The sequence below is a fragment of the Oryx dammah genome, unplaced genomic scaffold (assembly GCF_014754425.2).
Source record: "Oryx dammah isolate SB20612 unplaced genomic scaffold, SCBI_Odam_1.1 HiC_scaffold_26, whole genome shotgun sequence".
NCBI classification, from domain to species: domain Eukaryota; kingdom Metazoa; phylum Chordata; class Mammalia; order Artiodactyla; family Bovidae; genus Oryx; species Oryx dammah.
The window spans coordinates 44,287,446-44,303,110 of record NW_024070210.1 but is presented as its reverse complement, the minus strand read 5'-3'; the positions used below and the strand labels follow the sequence as shown (position 1 = coordinate 44,303,110).

The 15,665-nt window shown below is 38.2% G+C and overlaps 1 protein-coding gene across 2 annotated transcripts in view; it reads left to right on the top strand.

The window, feature by feature from the left end:
• LEO1 (LEO1 homolog, Paf1/RNA polymerase II complex component) overlaps positions 1-15,665 on the top strand; it is a 32,599-nt gene that overhangs the window by 1,858 nt on the left and 15,076 nt on the right. For both annotated transcript variants that reach the window (XM_040226526.1, XM_040226527.1), the window contains exons 2-6: positions 6,794-7,555; positions 9,599-9,703; positions 12,255-12,349; positions 13,352-13,497; positions 14,246-14,330. In XM_040226526.1, coding sequence (XP_040082460.1) covers positions 6,794-7,555; positions 9,599-9,703; positions 12,255-12,349; positions 13,352-13,497; positions 14,246-14,330 — 1,193 coding nt within the window. The remainder of the gene's footprint in view (positions 1-6,793; positions 7,556-9,598; positions 9,704-12,254; positions 12,350-13,351; positions 13,498-14,245; positions 14,331-15,665) is intronic.

Below are 15,665 nucleotides of genomic sequence, written 5' to 3'. Positions count from 1 at the left end.
ACCAGGATCACAGAAATCTAACCAAAATGATCACATATGAAACTATGCGCCATGCCATGCAGGGCCACTCAGAATGGTCAGGTCATGGTGGAGAGTTCTGACAAAACGTGTGTGGCCTGTGGGATCTTAGTTCCCCAACCAGGAATTGAACCTGGGCCATGGCAGTGAAAGCTCTGAGCTCTAACTACTAGACCACCAAGGAATTCCCAAGATTTCCTTCTTTTTTATGGCTGAATAATATTCCTTTGCATATATGCCATATTTATAGTGGTGTGGATAATATTTTGTTGTTTATATGCACCACATTTTGTTTGTCCATAGATGGACATTTAGGTTGTTTCCATGTTTTGATAACGCTGCAGTGAACATAGGTGCATATATTTTTTCAAATTAATGTTTTTGTGTCCTTTGGATAAATACCCAGAAGTGGACTAGCTGGATCATATAGTAGTTCTGTTCTTTTTCTGAAACATTTCCATACTGTTTTCCACAGTGACTGCACCTCTTTACAAGCCTACCATCAGTGTACAAATGTTTCCTTTTCTCCATATTCTCTCTAACACTTGTTATTTTTTATCTTTTTGATAATAGTCATTCCCACTGTGGTTTTGATTTTCAATTCTCTTTCAATTAGGGATGTTGAGCATCTTTTCATGTACCTATTGGTATGTCTTTTTTGGAAAAATGTCTATTCAGGTCTTCTGTCCATTTATATATATATCATATGAGCTCTTTATATATTTTTGGTGGCATGCTGCGATTCATGGGATCGCAAAGAGTCGGACATGGCTGAGTGACTAAACTGAATCCTTTATCAGATACATGATTTGTGAATATTTTATCCTACTCAGTAGATTACCTTTTCATTTTGTTGATGGTTTCCTTTGCTGTGTAGAAGCGTTTTAGTGTGATATGTCACACTTGTTTATTTTTGCTTTTGGTGTCAAATCCAAAAAAATGATAACCAAGGCCAGTGTCAAGGAGCTTGGTACCCATGTTTTCTTCTAGGAATTTTATGGTTTCAGGTCTGAAATTTAAGTCTAATCCGCTTAGAGTTAAATTTTGTGTATAGTATAATAAGATAGTGGCCCAGTTTCATTCTTTTACCTATTGCTATCCAGCTTTCTCAACACCATTTATTGTTCTTTCCCCGTTGTGTATTCTTGGCATGCTCCTTTGTTGTAAGTTAATTGCCCATATATGTGTGGCTTTATTTCTGAGTTTTTTATTCTGTTGCAGTGATTTATGTGTCTGTAATACAGTTTGAAATCAAGGGAATGATGCCTCCAGCTTTATTCTTTTTTTCTCAACATTGCTTTGGCTGTGTGGGTTTGTGTGTATGTGTGGTTTCACACAAATTTAAGAGTTCTTTGTTCTATTTTTATAAAAAATGCTGTTAGAATTTTGATAGGGATTGTGTTCAAAATGTAGATTACTTTGGTTAGTGTGGATTTTTTAACAATATCGATTGTTCCAATCCATGAACGATATTTCCATTTATTTGTGTCTTCAGTTTCTTTCATCAGTGTATTACAGTTTTCACTGTTCAGGTCTTTTACCTTTTTTGGTTAAATTTATTCCTAAGTATTTTATTCTTTTTGTTGCAGTTATAAGTGGGATTATTTTCTTAATTTCTCTGTTAGCTTATTATTTATGTATAGAAATACAACTGTGTACTGATTTTATATTCTGTAACTTTACTAACTTTATTTATTAGTCCTAACAGTTTTCTGGTGGAGTCTGTAGGACTTTCTATATATAATACGTCATCTGCAAATAGTGACAGTTTTAGTTCTTTTCATTTTGGTTGCTGAATATGCCATTTTTATGTGAACAATTTAGTGGTATTTAGTACATTTAAAATGTCCTTCAGCCACCACCTCTGTCTAGTTCTAAAACATTTTCATAACCTCAAAATAAAACACCACACCCATTGAGCAGTTACTTACCATTTGCTCCTTTCACTAGCCCCGGTCAACCACCAATCTGCTTTTTACATCTATGGATTTTCTATGTTCTGGATATTTCATATAAGTGGACTCATACAACATGTGGCTTTTTGTGTCTGATTTCTACCTCTTGCCATCGTGGTTTTGAAATTCATCATATTGTATGTATCAATACCTCAATTCTTTTAAATGATTGAATAGTATTCACTCTATGTGTATACCCCAGTGTTTATCTATTTAGCCACTGGTGAACATTGGGTTGTTTCCATCTTTTGGCTATTTAAATAGTGATGCTGTGAACATTTGTTTACAAGTATTTGTGTAAGTGCCTGTTTTCAGTTCTCTTGGGGTGGAATTATATATATATGTGTAGGGGTGGAACTGCTGAGTCATATGATTCTTTGCTTTACTTTTTGAGGAGCAACCAAACCATTTTTGGACCAGCCAACCATTTTTGTAACCATTTTACATTAGCACCAGCAATGTTTGAGGGTTCTGTTTCTTCACATCTTTGCCAATACCTATTTTACCTTTTCTTCACCCCTTTTTAAAATTTAGCCATCAGTGTTGGTGTCAAGTGATATTTCATTGTGGTTTCGATTTGCGTTTCCTAATGGCCAGTGATGTTGAGCATCTTTTCATGTACTTGTTTCATGTTTGTGTAACCGTGGAGAAATGTATATTCAAGTTCAATGTCCATTTTTTAAATGGGTTGTTTGTGTTGTTGTTGTTGTTGTTAACATTCTTTATATATTCCAGATTGTTGTTTTCAGTCGCTCAGTCATGTTCGACTCTTTGCGACCCCATGGACTGCAGCATGCTAGGCTTCCCTGTCCTTCACCATCTCCCGGACCTTGCTCGAACTCATGTCCATTGAGTTGGTGATGCCATCCAACCATCTCATCCTCTCTCGTCCCCTTCTGTCTTCAGTCTTTCCCAGCCTTAGGGTCTTTTCTAATGATTTGGCTCTGAGCATCATGTGGCCAAAGTATTGGAGCTTCAGCTTCAGCATCAGTCCTTCCAGTGAACATTTAGGGTTGATTTCCTTTAGGATTGACTGGTTTGATCTTGCAGTCCAAGGACTCTCGAGGTTTTTCCAACATCACAGTTCAAAAGCATCAGTTCTTCAATGCTCAGCTTTCTTATGGTTCAGCTCTCACATCCGTACATGACTACTGGAAAAATCATAGCTTTGACTAGACGGACCTTTGTCAGTGAAGTATTGTCTCTGCTTTTTTAATAAGCTGTCTAGATTTGTCATAGCTTTTCTTCCAAGGAGCAAGTGTCTTTTAATTCCATGGTACATTCACCATCTGCAGTGATTTTGGAGCCCAAGAAAATGAGGTCTCTCACTGTTTCCATTACATATATGTCAGATATATGGTTTGCAGATATTTTCTCCCATTCTATAGGTTTTTATACTTTCTTGATAATATCCTTTCTTGTACAAAAGCTTTTCATTTTGAGGAAGTCCAGTTTATCTTTTGTGTTGTTTATAATTCCTTTATTTTTGAAGAATAGTTTTGCTGAATATAGAGTTCTTGATTGACTGTTTCAGCACTTTGAATATTTCATCCCATTGTCTCCTGGTTTTTATGGTTTCTGATGAGAAATCAGCTGTTATCCTTATCAGTGAACTCTTTGTATGGGATGAGTTGTTTCTTTTTTGCTGCCTTTAGGATTTTTCTTTGTCTTAGGCGGTTCGATAATGATGCGCTTGGGTGCTGTCTCTTTAACTTTATTCTTCTTGGTATTTGTTAAACAGCTTCGATGTGTATGCTCATGTCTTTCATCAAATTTGGGAAGTTTTTGGCTGTTACATCTTCAAATGTATTTCCTGTCCTTTTCTCTTTTTTTCTCTTCTTCTGGAACCCCCATTATATGTAGATTGGTACACTTGCTGTTTTCTTACAAATATTTTAGACTCTTCATTTTCTTCATTCTTTTCTCTTTTTGTTCACCAGACTGGATAATCTCAATTATGTGTCTTAAAAGTTTCCTGATTCTTTCTTCTTCTCACTCACATCTGTTGTTTACCTCTTTAGTGAATTTTTCATTTCAGTTATACTTTTCAACTCCAGATTTTCTGTTCAGTTTTTTGAAAAATAATATCTGTCTTTTTATTGATATTCTGTATTTGATATCATTTTCATTGTCTGGGCTTCTTTAGGGACAAATTGTAACCTTTCTTTCACATGTATGGGCCATACTTCATTGTTTCTTTGCAGTTTTTGTTGATAATTGGACATTTTGAAATTATATTGCAGCAACTCAGGACAGCACACTCCTTCCCCACCCCCACCCCCAGCATTTATTGTTGCTGTTTGTTGTAGTAATTATTGTTGACTCTTTTGAACTAATTTTGTAAAGTCTGCAATTTTTGTTGTATGTGACCACTAAAGTTTCTGCTCCATTAGCTTAGTGGTCAGCTAGTGATTGCACAGAGGTTTCCCTATATGCAGAAAAAGAAACAACAGCAATCACAGAAGAACTTCCAGACTTCACAGGTTGTCTCTCTGTGTGTTAGGGCATGCTTTCAGCCCTCTACCAAGTAGCTTATGCCCTGTCTTTGCTTTCATTTCTTGCTTTCTGGAGCCTGAAGGTTAACCAGAAGTGAGGTTGTAGGGCCCTCTTGGTTCTTTCTTGAGCATGTACACAGCCCTGGGAAAGTGCATGGCTTTCCAGATTGCTAAGAATGTATGGGAGGGTTTTATTTGTTTGTTTGTTTCATTTATTGTGGGAGGTTTTTCTTTTTTCCTCTATGACAAACTTTTGATTTTGTATTAGGATATAGCCCATGAACAATGTTGTGTTTGTTTTAGGAGAACAGTGAAGGGACTCAGCCATACATATACATGTATCCCTTCTCCCCCAAAGCCTCTCTCATCCAGGCTGCCAAATAAAGTTGAGCAGAGTTCCATGTGCTACACAGTAGGTCTTTGTTGGTTATCCATTTTGAATATTGCAGCGTGTACATGATCTTCCCGAAGTCCCTAACTATCCCTTTCCCCCAGGAACTATAAGTTTGTTTTCTAAGTCTATGAGTCTCTTTCTGTTTTGTAAGTTCATTTGTATCATTCCTTTTTAGATTCCACTTATAAGGGATGTTATACGATGTTTCTCCTTCTCTGTCTGACTTATTTCACTCAGTATAACACTCTCTAGGTCCATCTGTATTGCTGCAAATGGCCTTATTTCACTAATTTTTAATGGCCGAGTAATATTCCATTGTATATATGTACCACGTCTTAATCCATTCCTCTGTTGATGGACATTTAGGTTGCTTCCTTGTCTTTACTATTGTGAACGGTGCTGCAGTGGACATTGGGGTGCATGTATCCTTTCAGATCATGTTTTCCTCTGGGCATATGCCCAGGAGTGGGATTGCAGGCTCATATGGTAGCTCTATTTTTAGTTTTATAAGGAACCTCCATAGGTTCTCCATAGTGGCTGGACCAATTTACATCCCCACCAACAGTGTTGGAGGCTTCCCTTCTCTCTACACCCTCTCCAGCGTTTGTTGTTTATGGATTTTTTAATGATAACCATTCTGACCTGTGTGAGGTGGTAGCACATTGTAGTTTTGATTTGCATTTCTCTAATAATTGTCAGAGAATCTTCCTTGGTGGCTCAGATGGTAAAAGCATCTGCCCACAATGCAGGAGACCTGGGTTCAATCCCTGGGTCGGGAGACCTCCTGGAGAAGGAAATGGCAACCCACCCCGGTACCCTTGCCTGGAAAATCCGATGGACAGAGAAGCCTGGTCGGCTACAGTCCATGGGGTCACAAAGAGTCAGACACAACTGAGCGCCTTCACTCACTCACTCACTCACTCACTCAGTAATTAGCGATGTGCACATCTTTTCATGTGCTTGTTGGCCATCTGTATGTCCTCTTTGGAGAAGTGTCTATTTGGGTCTTCTGTCCATGTTTCGACTGGGTTATTTGTTTTGATGCTGTTAAGTGTCATAAGCTGTTTGTAAATTTTGGAGACTAATCCCTTATTGGTCATATCATTTGTAAATGTTTTCTCCCAATCTGTGGGTTGTCTTTTCATTTTGCTTATTGTTTCCTTTGCTATACAAAAGCTTTTGAGTTTAAATAGGTCCCTTTGTTTATTTTTGTTTTTATTTCCGTTATTCTGGGAGATGGATTGAAAGAGCTCTTGCTGTGATTTATGTGAGAGAGTGTTCTGCCTCTGTTTTCCTCTAGAAGTTTTATCATCCTTTTAAAGTCCTTACTCCCCATACTATGTCATTCCTCAGCCTTTTCAACCAAGCTTTTTAGTTTATTGTTTGCCCTAACTGTTATTCATTGTCTCAAGCAGACACAACTAATACATCTACCTGTAAAATGTTTTGAGTAGCCACCTTAGCAACAAGAGAGTTCCAAGTTAGGTGAGATAAAGTCAGGTCCTTTGAGCCAGTCCCTTCAGTGATCCACCAGACAGATGAGAACTAACAACCATGATTCTTTGCAAATGAGGTGCTGTCTGCTCCCTCTGTTAGTGGCACATGCGCCAGAAATTCAGGGTATTATATTATCTTCAAGGCAGTGTTGATCAAGGGGTAGGTTGCGGGCAGTGTGGGGTGGGGGTAGGGACCAGAGTATGTTAGAAGATCCCTAAGTTCTGTTTTTTTACTGAGATTCAGCTATTTGTTTGGTCTCATTAAACATTCCCCTGGTTGTTGCAACTTTTAGTGTCCAGAGTCTGAGAAGACAGATTCTAACAGCTTTTAAGAAGTTTTTTCCTTGCTTTTATGTTGGGATGGACTTTTATTGTTCCTTATTCTGCCTTTTTATTTTTTTGCTTACATCACTCTGTGTTTATATGATCCCATAGATTCTGACTCTGGATCAGGCTCGGATTCTGATCAAGAGAATGTTGCTTCTGGCAGTAACGCCTCTGGGAGTGAAAGCGATCAAGATGAAAGAGATGACGCAGGAAAACCAAGTAATAAGGAACTGTTTGGAGATGACAGTGAGGATGAGGGAACCTCTCATCATAGTGGGAGTGATAATCACTCTGAAGGATCAGACAACAGATCAGAAGCTTCTGAGCACTCTGACCATGAAGACAACGATCCCTCAGATGTAGATCAGCACAGTGGATCAGAAACCCGAAATGACAATGATGATGAGGATGAGGGTCATAGATCAGATGGAGGGAGTCATCACTCGGAAGCAGAAGGTTCTGAGAAAGCACACTCAGATGATGAAAAATGGGGCAGGGAAGATAAAAGTGATCAGTCAGATGATGAAAAGATACAAAATTCGGATGATGAGGAGAGGGCACAAGGGTCTGATGAAGATAAACTGCAGAATTCTGATGATGATGAAAAAATGCAGAACACAGATGATGAGGAGAGGCCCCAGCTTTCAGAGGATGAGCGACAACAGCTGTCTGAGGAGGAGAAGGCTAATTCTGATGATGAACGGCCAGCAGCTTCTGATAATGATGATGAGAAACAGAACTCAGATGATGAAGAGCGGCCACAGATATCTGATGAAGAGAAAATGCAAAATTCTGATGATGAAAGGCCACAGCCCTCGGATGAAGAACATAGGCATTCAGATGATGAAGAGGAACAGGACCATAAGTCAGGTAATACACTTATGAGAACCAAGGTGGTTTAGTAGAAGCGTTGAGGGACCGTGGGGGTGCATTGATTCTTCTTACAGTCCCACCTTTAATACTCTGGTTTTCCTCTTCTGTTCCTTTATTTCAACCTTTTCTAACTTTATACATTTTACTTGTAAACATTTTCCCAATCTGTGTATTATTTCTGTCTATTCCCCTTCCTGGAGAAGGAAATGGCAGTCCACTCCAGTACTATTGCCTGGAAAATCCCATGGACAGAGGAGCCTGGTAGGCTACAGTCCATGGGGTCGCAAAGAGTCGGACACGACTGAGCGACTTCACTCACTTCACTTATTCCCCTTCCATTTCATTGATAGATCAGGAAGAAAAAAATTTAAAGAGGAAAGTCTTAGACCAAGGTGTATAGTGCTAAAGTAGCTAGATACCGAATAGAGTTAGTTCCATTTTTGTGGGTAACTGAAGAGCCTGCCCCAGATGAGAACAGATGTGCCTGGGGGGAAAAACCCCAGTGCCATTGAAATGCCCGGTTTCCAGTTCAGTTTCTTAGAGATCCAAAATTTCATCCTCCAGAGGTAATCAGGCTCCAAGGAATTTACTCAGACTAACCACAGGAAGTTATAAAAGTTGAATTGCAAAATTGTTTCAAGAGCATCAGTTATTTTTCTCTTCTCATTGTATCCTTTGGGGGGAAATCGGCATGGGTTACCAAATTGTAGGTCAGGAGGTTGCCTGAGGGGCATAATATCCAGAATGACAACCCAGGCTGGATGATCTCAGGGAGTCCTGACATATGCATTCCCATCCTGGGGAGATGTGCTTGGATCAGAACATTCATTCCCTGAACACGGCGGGAAACAGAGCAGAACTTTGGCTTTTGGATCCCTTTTCATAATAGCCACTTACACTGTTTTCTTGAAGTTAATGCGTTCTTCATATAGAATATTAAAAGTTAACCATCTGATTTCTTTGTGTTATATAAAAGTCACTTTGATTAAGTTGGAAGTCTTCCTGTAGTAATATCTGGGTTGCTTCATTTTTATAAGTAATTGATTATAATTATATATTGGTTCTGTCTTAGAGAGCTGCAGTATGGGGAGTGGGAGGTCTTTTCCCCTGAAATACATACCTCAGCATAGCTTTCAAGACCGCATTTTAACATTATTTAGGAGAGGAGGTCAAAAAGTTTCCAGAGATGGATATAGGTCTATATAGACTATAAGACTGCGATAAGTATTCAATAACTAATTCTGGGTAGAGTTGCTTGTACTGGGAATACCCAGAATCATTAAGGCTTATGCACTACTTCCCAAATGCTAGCAGACTAACATAAAACTAAGAATAGGAGTCTTGTCGCTGGTCATCCTGCTTAACCGGTTCTACAGTGGTTGGGTTTGAGGTTTAAAATTACGTGAACAGTTGTACCATCCAGAAATGATACATTTGTGTCTTCCATTACAGTATATTTACTTCTCTTTTGTCTTCTGTATTGAATGGTATATAAATTTAAAGTTTCAGAACTGCTTTTCTCATTCTCCCAAGTTTTCCTGCATACAAAAACCAATGTTCCTTTTAAAATTTTATTTCAAAATTAACCATAGTAAGTTTATTTTTGTGTGTGTATGTAGAGTTCTCTTAACATTAACGCATGTATAGATTTTTGTAACCATCACCACAGTCATGCTACAGAATGGTTCTCTCAGCCCTAAAAAACTCCCTCATACTGTCCCTTTTGTAGCCATATACTTCCCCACCTGGGACCCTTAACAACTCCTGCTCTGTCCTGTCACTGCAGTTTTGTCTTTTTGAGAATGTCATCTTATAAATGAAATTAGATGGTAGTGGCGCCTTTTTTCTTCCACTTACTGTAATGCATTTGAGATTCATCCAAATCGTTACTTGTATCGGTAGTTCATTCTTAGTTATTCCTGAGTAATTTTCCATTGTACGGGTGGTCCATAGTTTATCTCCAGTGTTGCTTTTCAAACACAAAAAGTCAAAGTGATGGTTGACCATGATTATGCAGAACTTCTGATTCTACTCTTACAGAATCTGCAAGAGGCAGTGACAGTGAGGATGAAGTTTTACGAATGAAACGCAAGAATGCAATTGCATCTGATTCAGAAGCGGAGAGTGACGCTGAGGTACCAAAAGGTACTCTGTTTACTTCCTTTATATATCTATATTTACATTCCTCTCTCTGCGTTTAACTATGGTACATTTGCAACCCTGGGCATTTACCCCTGACAACAGGACTCACAGAAAAGAGTGTGGATACCTTTAGTGTACCCAGGGAAGTTGTACATATATGAGAAACTGCTCACACTTAAGTAGTTGAAGAACCTGCTTCATTTGTAGTCTGAGTGAGTCTGCTGTTAGGGGCCCGAGGCTCTGTTGAGGAGGAAGTGGCATTGCCTGTTCTTCAGGTTGAATAGTGACAGTTCCAGGACAGCTTGTTAGCTTGTTCTTAGGTTTTTAATAGGTTAATATTAGATGAAGAAGCTGTTTCTTCAAGCTATTTTAGATGAAGAGTTCATAAAAACCCAGTGTTAGATAGGTAGGTTTTTTGTAAGGATATAAGATCTACCTGGACTTCCCTGGTAGCTCAGCTGGTAAAGAATCTGCCTGCAATTCGGGAGACCTGGTTTGATCCCTGGGTTGGGAAGATCCCCTGGAGAAAGGAATGGCAACCCACTCCAATAGAATAGCCTGGAGAATTCCATGGACAGAAGAGCCTGGTGGCTACAGTCCATGGGGTCACAAAGTCAGACACGACTGAGTGACTTTGAGGGGTTTCCCTGAAGTGCAGACGGTAAAGAATCTGCCTGTGATGCAGGAGACCAGGGTTCAATCCCTGGATTGGGAAGTTCTTCTGGAGAAGGGAATGGCAATCCATTCCAGTATTCTTGCCTGAAGAATTCCATGGATAGAGAAGCCTGGATGGCTACAGTCCGTGGGGTCGCAAAGAATCAGATACAACTGAGCGACTCACACATACACACACACAAGATCTACCTGTTTATCTCTATGTATGACTACATTTCAAATGGCAAATTACTATACAATAAAGATGTTAGTATAAAAGTTACAATAACATAATTTTGATAATTTAATTTGCACAGCCATTATTGTGCTGAATGGTAGTTAGGCATTAATGTTAAATAGCTTATATAAATTATCACAAGTAACAGTATAACTAAAGCAAATATTTAGCAGGTCACCTAGAGAGAAAAGGAGACAGCTGGACAGAACAACAAGCTCTGGGATTTACTTAAAGATCTTTGGGTCTATAATTCCTAGTTATGTACATGGACTTTGGAATCAGATAATCCAAGTTAGAATCTTTGTGGTTCTACATTCCAACTGTATGATTTTGGTCAAATTAATTACTTACTAAATTTCAGTTTCTGATCCGTAAGAGAGAGATGATGCTATCACCTTATAGTGTTGTTGTGAGAATCAGATATATTAATTACTTTATTTTGTTCACATTTATTGAGAATCTGCTTTGTACTAGTACTATTCTGTGCACTCGGAATGTGGCAATAATCAAAGACGTCTCCCTGGAGAACCCACATTCTGTTGGGGTCAGGGTAGGGTAGTGAGACTGATGATAACACAGTAAGTAAATGAAATATATAGCATGTTAGGGGTGTTAAAACCTAAGAAAAAAATAATCAGGTGGGCACATGAACATAGTCTGGAACCAAACCTGAGGTATCTCCAAGGTATTCCTGTATTCCATGGTCTGGATGTATCAGTTTATCCATTTACCAACTGAAAGACATCTTGGATGCTTCTAAATTTCGGCAATTATGAGTAAAGCTGTAGACATTTGTGTGCAGGTTTTTGTGTTGATATAAGTGTGTAGATCCTTTGGGTAGATACCAAGGAGCACAAGTTCTGGGGCATCTGGTAAGAATATGTTTAGTTTGGTAAGAAACTGCCAGACTGTCTTCCAAAGTGGGTGTGCCATTTTGTATTCCTACCTGAATCAGTGAATGAGAGTTCCTGTTAGTCCACATTTTTGCCAGCATTTGATGTTGTCAGGGTTCTGAATTTTGACCATTTTAATAGGTTTCCTTCTCTTTTTCTGTGGTCTGTCCTTTACCTTGTCTTAGTGACTCACTCTCATGATTTTACCCTAGACCATGTCATTACCAAAACTGTAACTCTTCTATAATCTCAGTTTCAAGCAGTCTACCTGTTGATCACCCTCCTATCTTCCTGTCATCTCCTTTACTACCCCACTTTGGTTTATTATAGATTATAGTTGATGTTATTGTTTTGCCTGTACTTGGGTGAAGTTCTTCCTGAGAGGAAGGGAGCCTGGGTAGACATGACCTGTAATTTTAAACCTTGAAGGATGATGTGGAGAATAGGCCTGTGTGGTGTGCTTAAGCCCCAGATTTGAGTATCTGGATGGTAGGAGGATATTTGGGCTCCTGAGGGATAAAGGAAGGTGGGAAAACAGTAAGTAACGGAGGAAAGGAGTGCCTCCTGGGCACTTGGCCCTTCACTGGATCTGCCCTCTTCCCTCTGCACAGACACTCTGGTTAGATCTCTGAGTGCCAGGCTCAGAGTTGTGTTTGGGTGGTTTCCAGGTGCCGAGTCTAGGAACTTTAGGAATATGTTGAAGTGATAGCTTTGAAGACTCATTGTTAACAGGTATTAAACACTGTGCCTTTTTCCTCTTGCATTGAAGATAATAGTGGAACCATGGATCTCTTTGGAGGTGCAGATGATATATCTTCAGGGAGTGATGGGGAAGATAAACCACCCACTCCAGGACAGCCTGTTGTAAGTAAAATTACCAATGAGAACTGGAAGAGAGAACTAAGTGTCTCTTTTATGCCAGGAAGAGGAAGTTGGTAACTGAATTGCAGTATGGAAATACAGTGAACATGTGACTTCCTCATTTATGTAGAGAACTCCTGGTTATAAGGAGGATTAGAAAGAACTGTTTTGAAACGTCCTTCTGTGGAATATTACTTAGCAATAAAAAGGATTTATATATGTAGCAACTTGGATAAAGTTTACTGATATATGAAATTTACTGATATATGCAGCAACTTGGATAAAGTTCCAGGCAATTATGTTGAGTGAGAAACAGCCAGTCCCAAAAGGTTAAGACTGTATAAATCCACTCCTATAACAGTCTTGAAATGACAGAATTATAGAAATGGAGACAAGATTAATGGAAATTACAGCAGCGGAATGAGGGCAAGAGGGAAGTGAATATTGGCTGTAAAAGGGCAGCGTGAATCCTTGTGGTAATGGGAACGTCCTCTATCCGCCTGGGTCAGGTCAGTCTCCTGGTAGTGATATTGTACTGTAGTTTTTGCAAGATGTTGTCACTGAGGGAAAAAAGATAGAAAGAACTGCCCAGGGTCAGGTGGGCCCACACTTTAAGAGACTAGACTGCATGGACCTGTGAATTGAATAACATTTATTTGAACGTTTTTCTTGTCCATGTCAGCAAGTGTGTTTTGTTGATAATTTTCTCTAATTTTAATTGATAAAGTGACTTCATATTCAAGTGTCTGTTAATTTCACATTTCTGTTGGTGAGTATGTGGAAGATAGATTTATCATAAAAGAGATGTTTTCTTACTTTGATGCTTCTAAACCAATCTTGTTTTTCCGTGAGGGTTTTGGGGGGTTGGTTGGTAGGGATGGATAATAGCCCTGAAGTCATGTCTCATTATGCTTCTTATCTGCCTAAACGATTAAAGTGTGGAAATGGAGCTGGACCATCTCTAAAGTCCCATCAAGCTCTAAAATTCTGTGACTCTTTTACTAGGATGAAAATGGATTGCCTCAAGATCAACAGGAGGAGGAGCCAATTCCTGAGACCAGAATAGAAGTAGAAATACCCAAAGTAAACACTGATTTAGGAAATGACTTATATTTTGTTAAGCTGCCCAACTTTCTCAGCGTAGAACCCAGGTAAGAGGATCAGTTGATAGTTTTTTAATGTTGGATAGGAATATGTAGAATGTTGATATTTTTCTTACTTTGTATGAATTGACTAGTCACAAAATGGGAAACTGGTTATATATCTCTGAGAAAATAAAAACCCAATATATCCTTTTATAGAAAAAGTATGGACTATTGATAAAGGAGATTTATAATGCCTGTAATTGTTTTTAGCAGTCTGTTACTTCCTTATGAATTAACAGATATCACTAGTCTTGGGCGTTTCTGACTAATGAAGCCCTGAAAAAACTGAAATTGAGAGTAGTGAAGTTTGCTAGAAAAACTGCAGATGTCCTCTGTAGCAGCCATTGTGGATCTAGAAAAACTAATGGTTTGGACTGTTAAAACAGCACTGATGGATATCATTCACTAAGTGACATGCAAGCTCTTTGTGCTATTTAAAAGTTTTTTCCTAAGCAAAATGTGGAAAGCTAGGGTATACGTAGCCTACTTGTTCAGAGACTTACATAAGAATTAAGAGTACTTGAATATTTTGCCTTGCTTGCTCTTTATTTCAAGCAGTATGTATTAATACCAAATTTCAAGAAGGTGCAGTAATTTGAATACATCCTAATAGCTGAACATGAAGATATTTGACTATTATGATTTTCAGTTATTATGCTTTTTTAAAGTTGCTTTATTTTTTAAAGTTGCTTTATATAGCAGGAATATTTCTTACAAAATATGACTAATAGTTTATTTTAAAAACAATTTGTAGACCATTTGATCCTCAGTATTATGAAGATGAATTTGAAGATGAAGAAATGCTGGATGAAGAAGGTCGAACCAGGTTAAAATTAAAGGTACCATTCTGTGCTTTACCCTTTTCTTTTTTTCTTTTACAAAGTAAAACCTGGGGATACTAACTTGAGACTTAAGCTTTTGAAAATGATCTTCTCTGTTTCCTGTGTCATCAACAAATGAATCGTCTGTCTTTTCAGAATAGTTTTTAGAAAGAAAATAGCACAGCTTTTTCTCTGTAAAGGCGTCACTTTTTTAAAATCACTTTTTCTTTCTTTTTTTTTGCTATATTACATCTTTTGGTGCTTTAAAAAAATTATTAGCTACTTTCTTCAGAATACGTTGTACTGTGGTTTATGTTTAGAATAGCTCCCTCCATATTTGTTGTGGGTTAAGTTCTAGCAACTTCCTGCAAGGGGAAATTATCTTCAGGCTCTTTGATCTATGGATGAACAAATCATATACAAAAGAAGAATTTATTACTGGTACCTAACACTTCACCACATGGCCGTCTTTGTATTTTTCCAATTGTTCATGTTCACTATTAGGAGAGATTTTTATTGTGCCAAATTCCTATTAATGTTTCTCTTTGAGATCTTGTACTGTCTGGTTACTCTGTCCAAGGAGGGCCTCTAATCTTCCTTTAATCAAGGAGGATGTAGGTTTAAGTAGATGGTTTAGAGCTGAGTTGTGGCGCAGTAACAAGCAGCAGCTGAACTCACGATACCGAAACTGGTGCTCTGCATTTTAAATTCTTAAATCTGACGATTTCCTGTAAATACTTTTTTTTTCCCAGTAGATATTGTACATGGTATTAAAATATTAAGAAGTGAGAGTCCAGCCTTCTTAGAATTCAGGGGCTGAACTTTTAGAATAATTCCATCTTTTCAAGTTTAATGGATCCATAAGTACCTAAAGAACCTTGATATAAGATGGTTTCTCTAAAATGCATGAGCTTCCAAAGCTTTTCGGTGAAATTTCATTACTCTTCCCACTTAATGGAAATGTAAATCGGGTGACAAAATGGAGATAAACAGGCACCGTTAACTTGGTCAAGGTCACACCATTAATATATAGTACTTAGGCTTTTTTTTTGCTCTTTTTCTTACTTCCCCTCCTCTGTCTCCATGTTAGATTATCTCTTAATGTTTCCCTTGGAACATGTGTATATCTGTTGATTTAAGGTTAGCACTGTTAATTTTTCATGACTGTTTTAGTACCTCTGGAGTTACTCCGTTGCTTTTATTTCTCATCATTTATATAAATTAATGTGATAGTTCCTTATTTACTTACTTTTTACTGATTTTTACATTTTCCCCTTATCTTCTATCATGGTACATGGACAAGTGTCAATGTATCTATGTTTTAAGATCACGTAATACCAGACTCTATGTCTA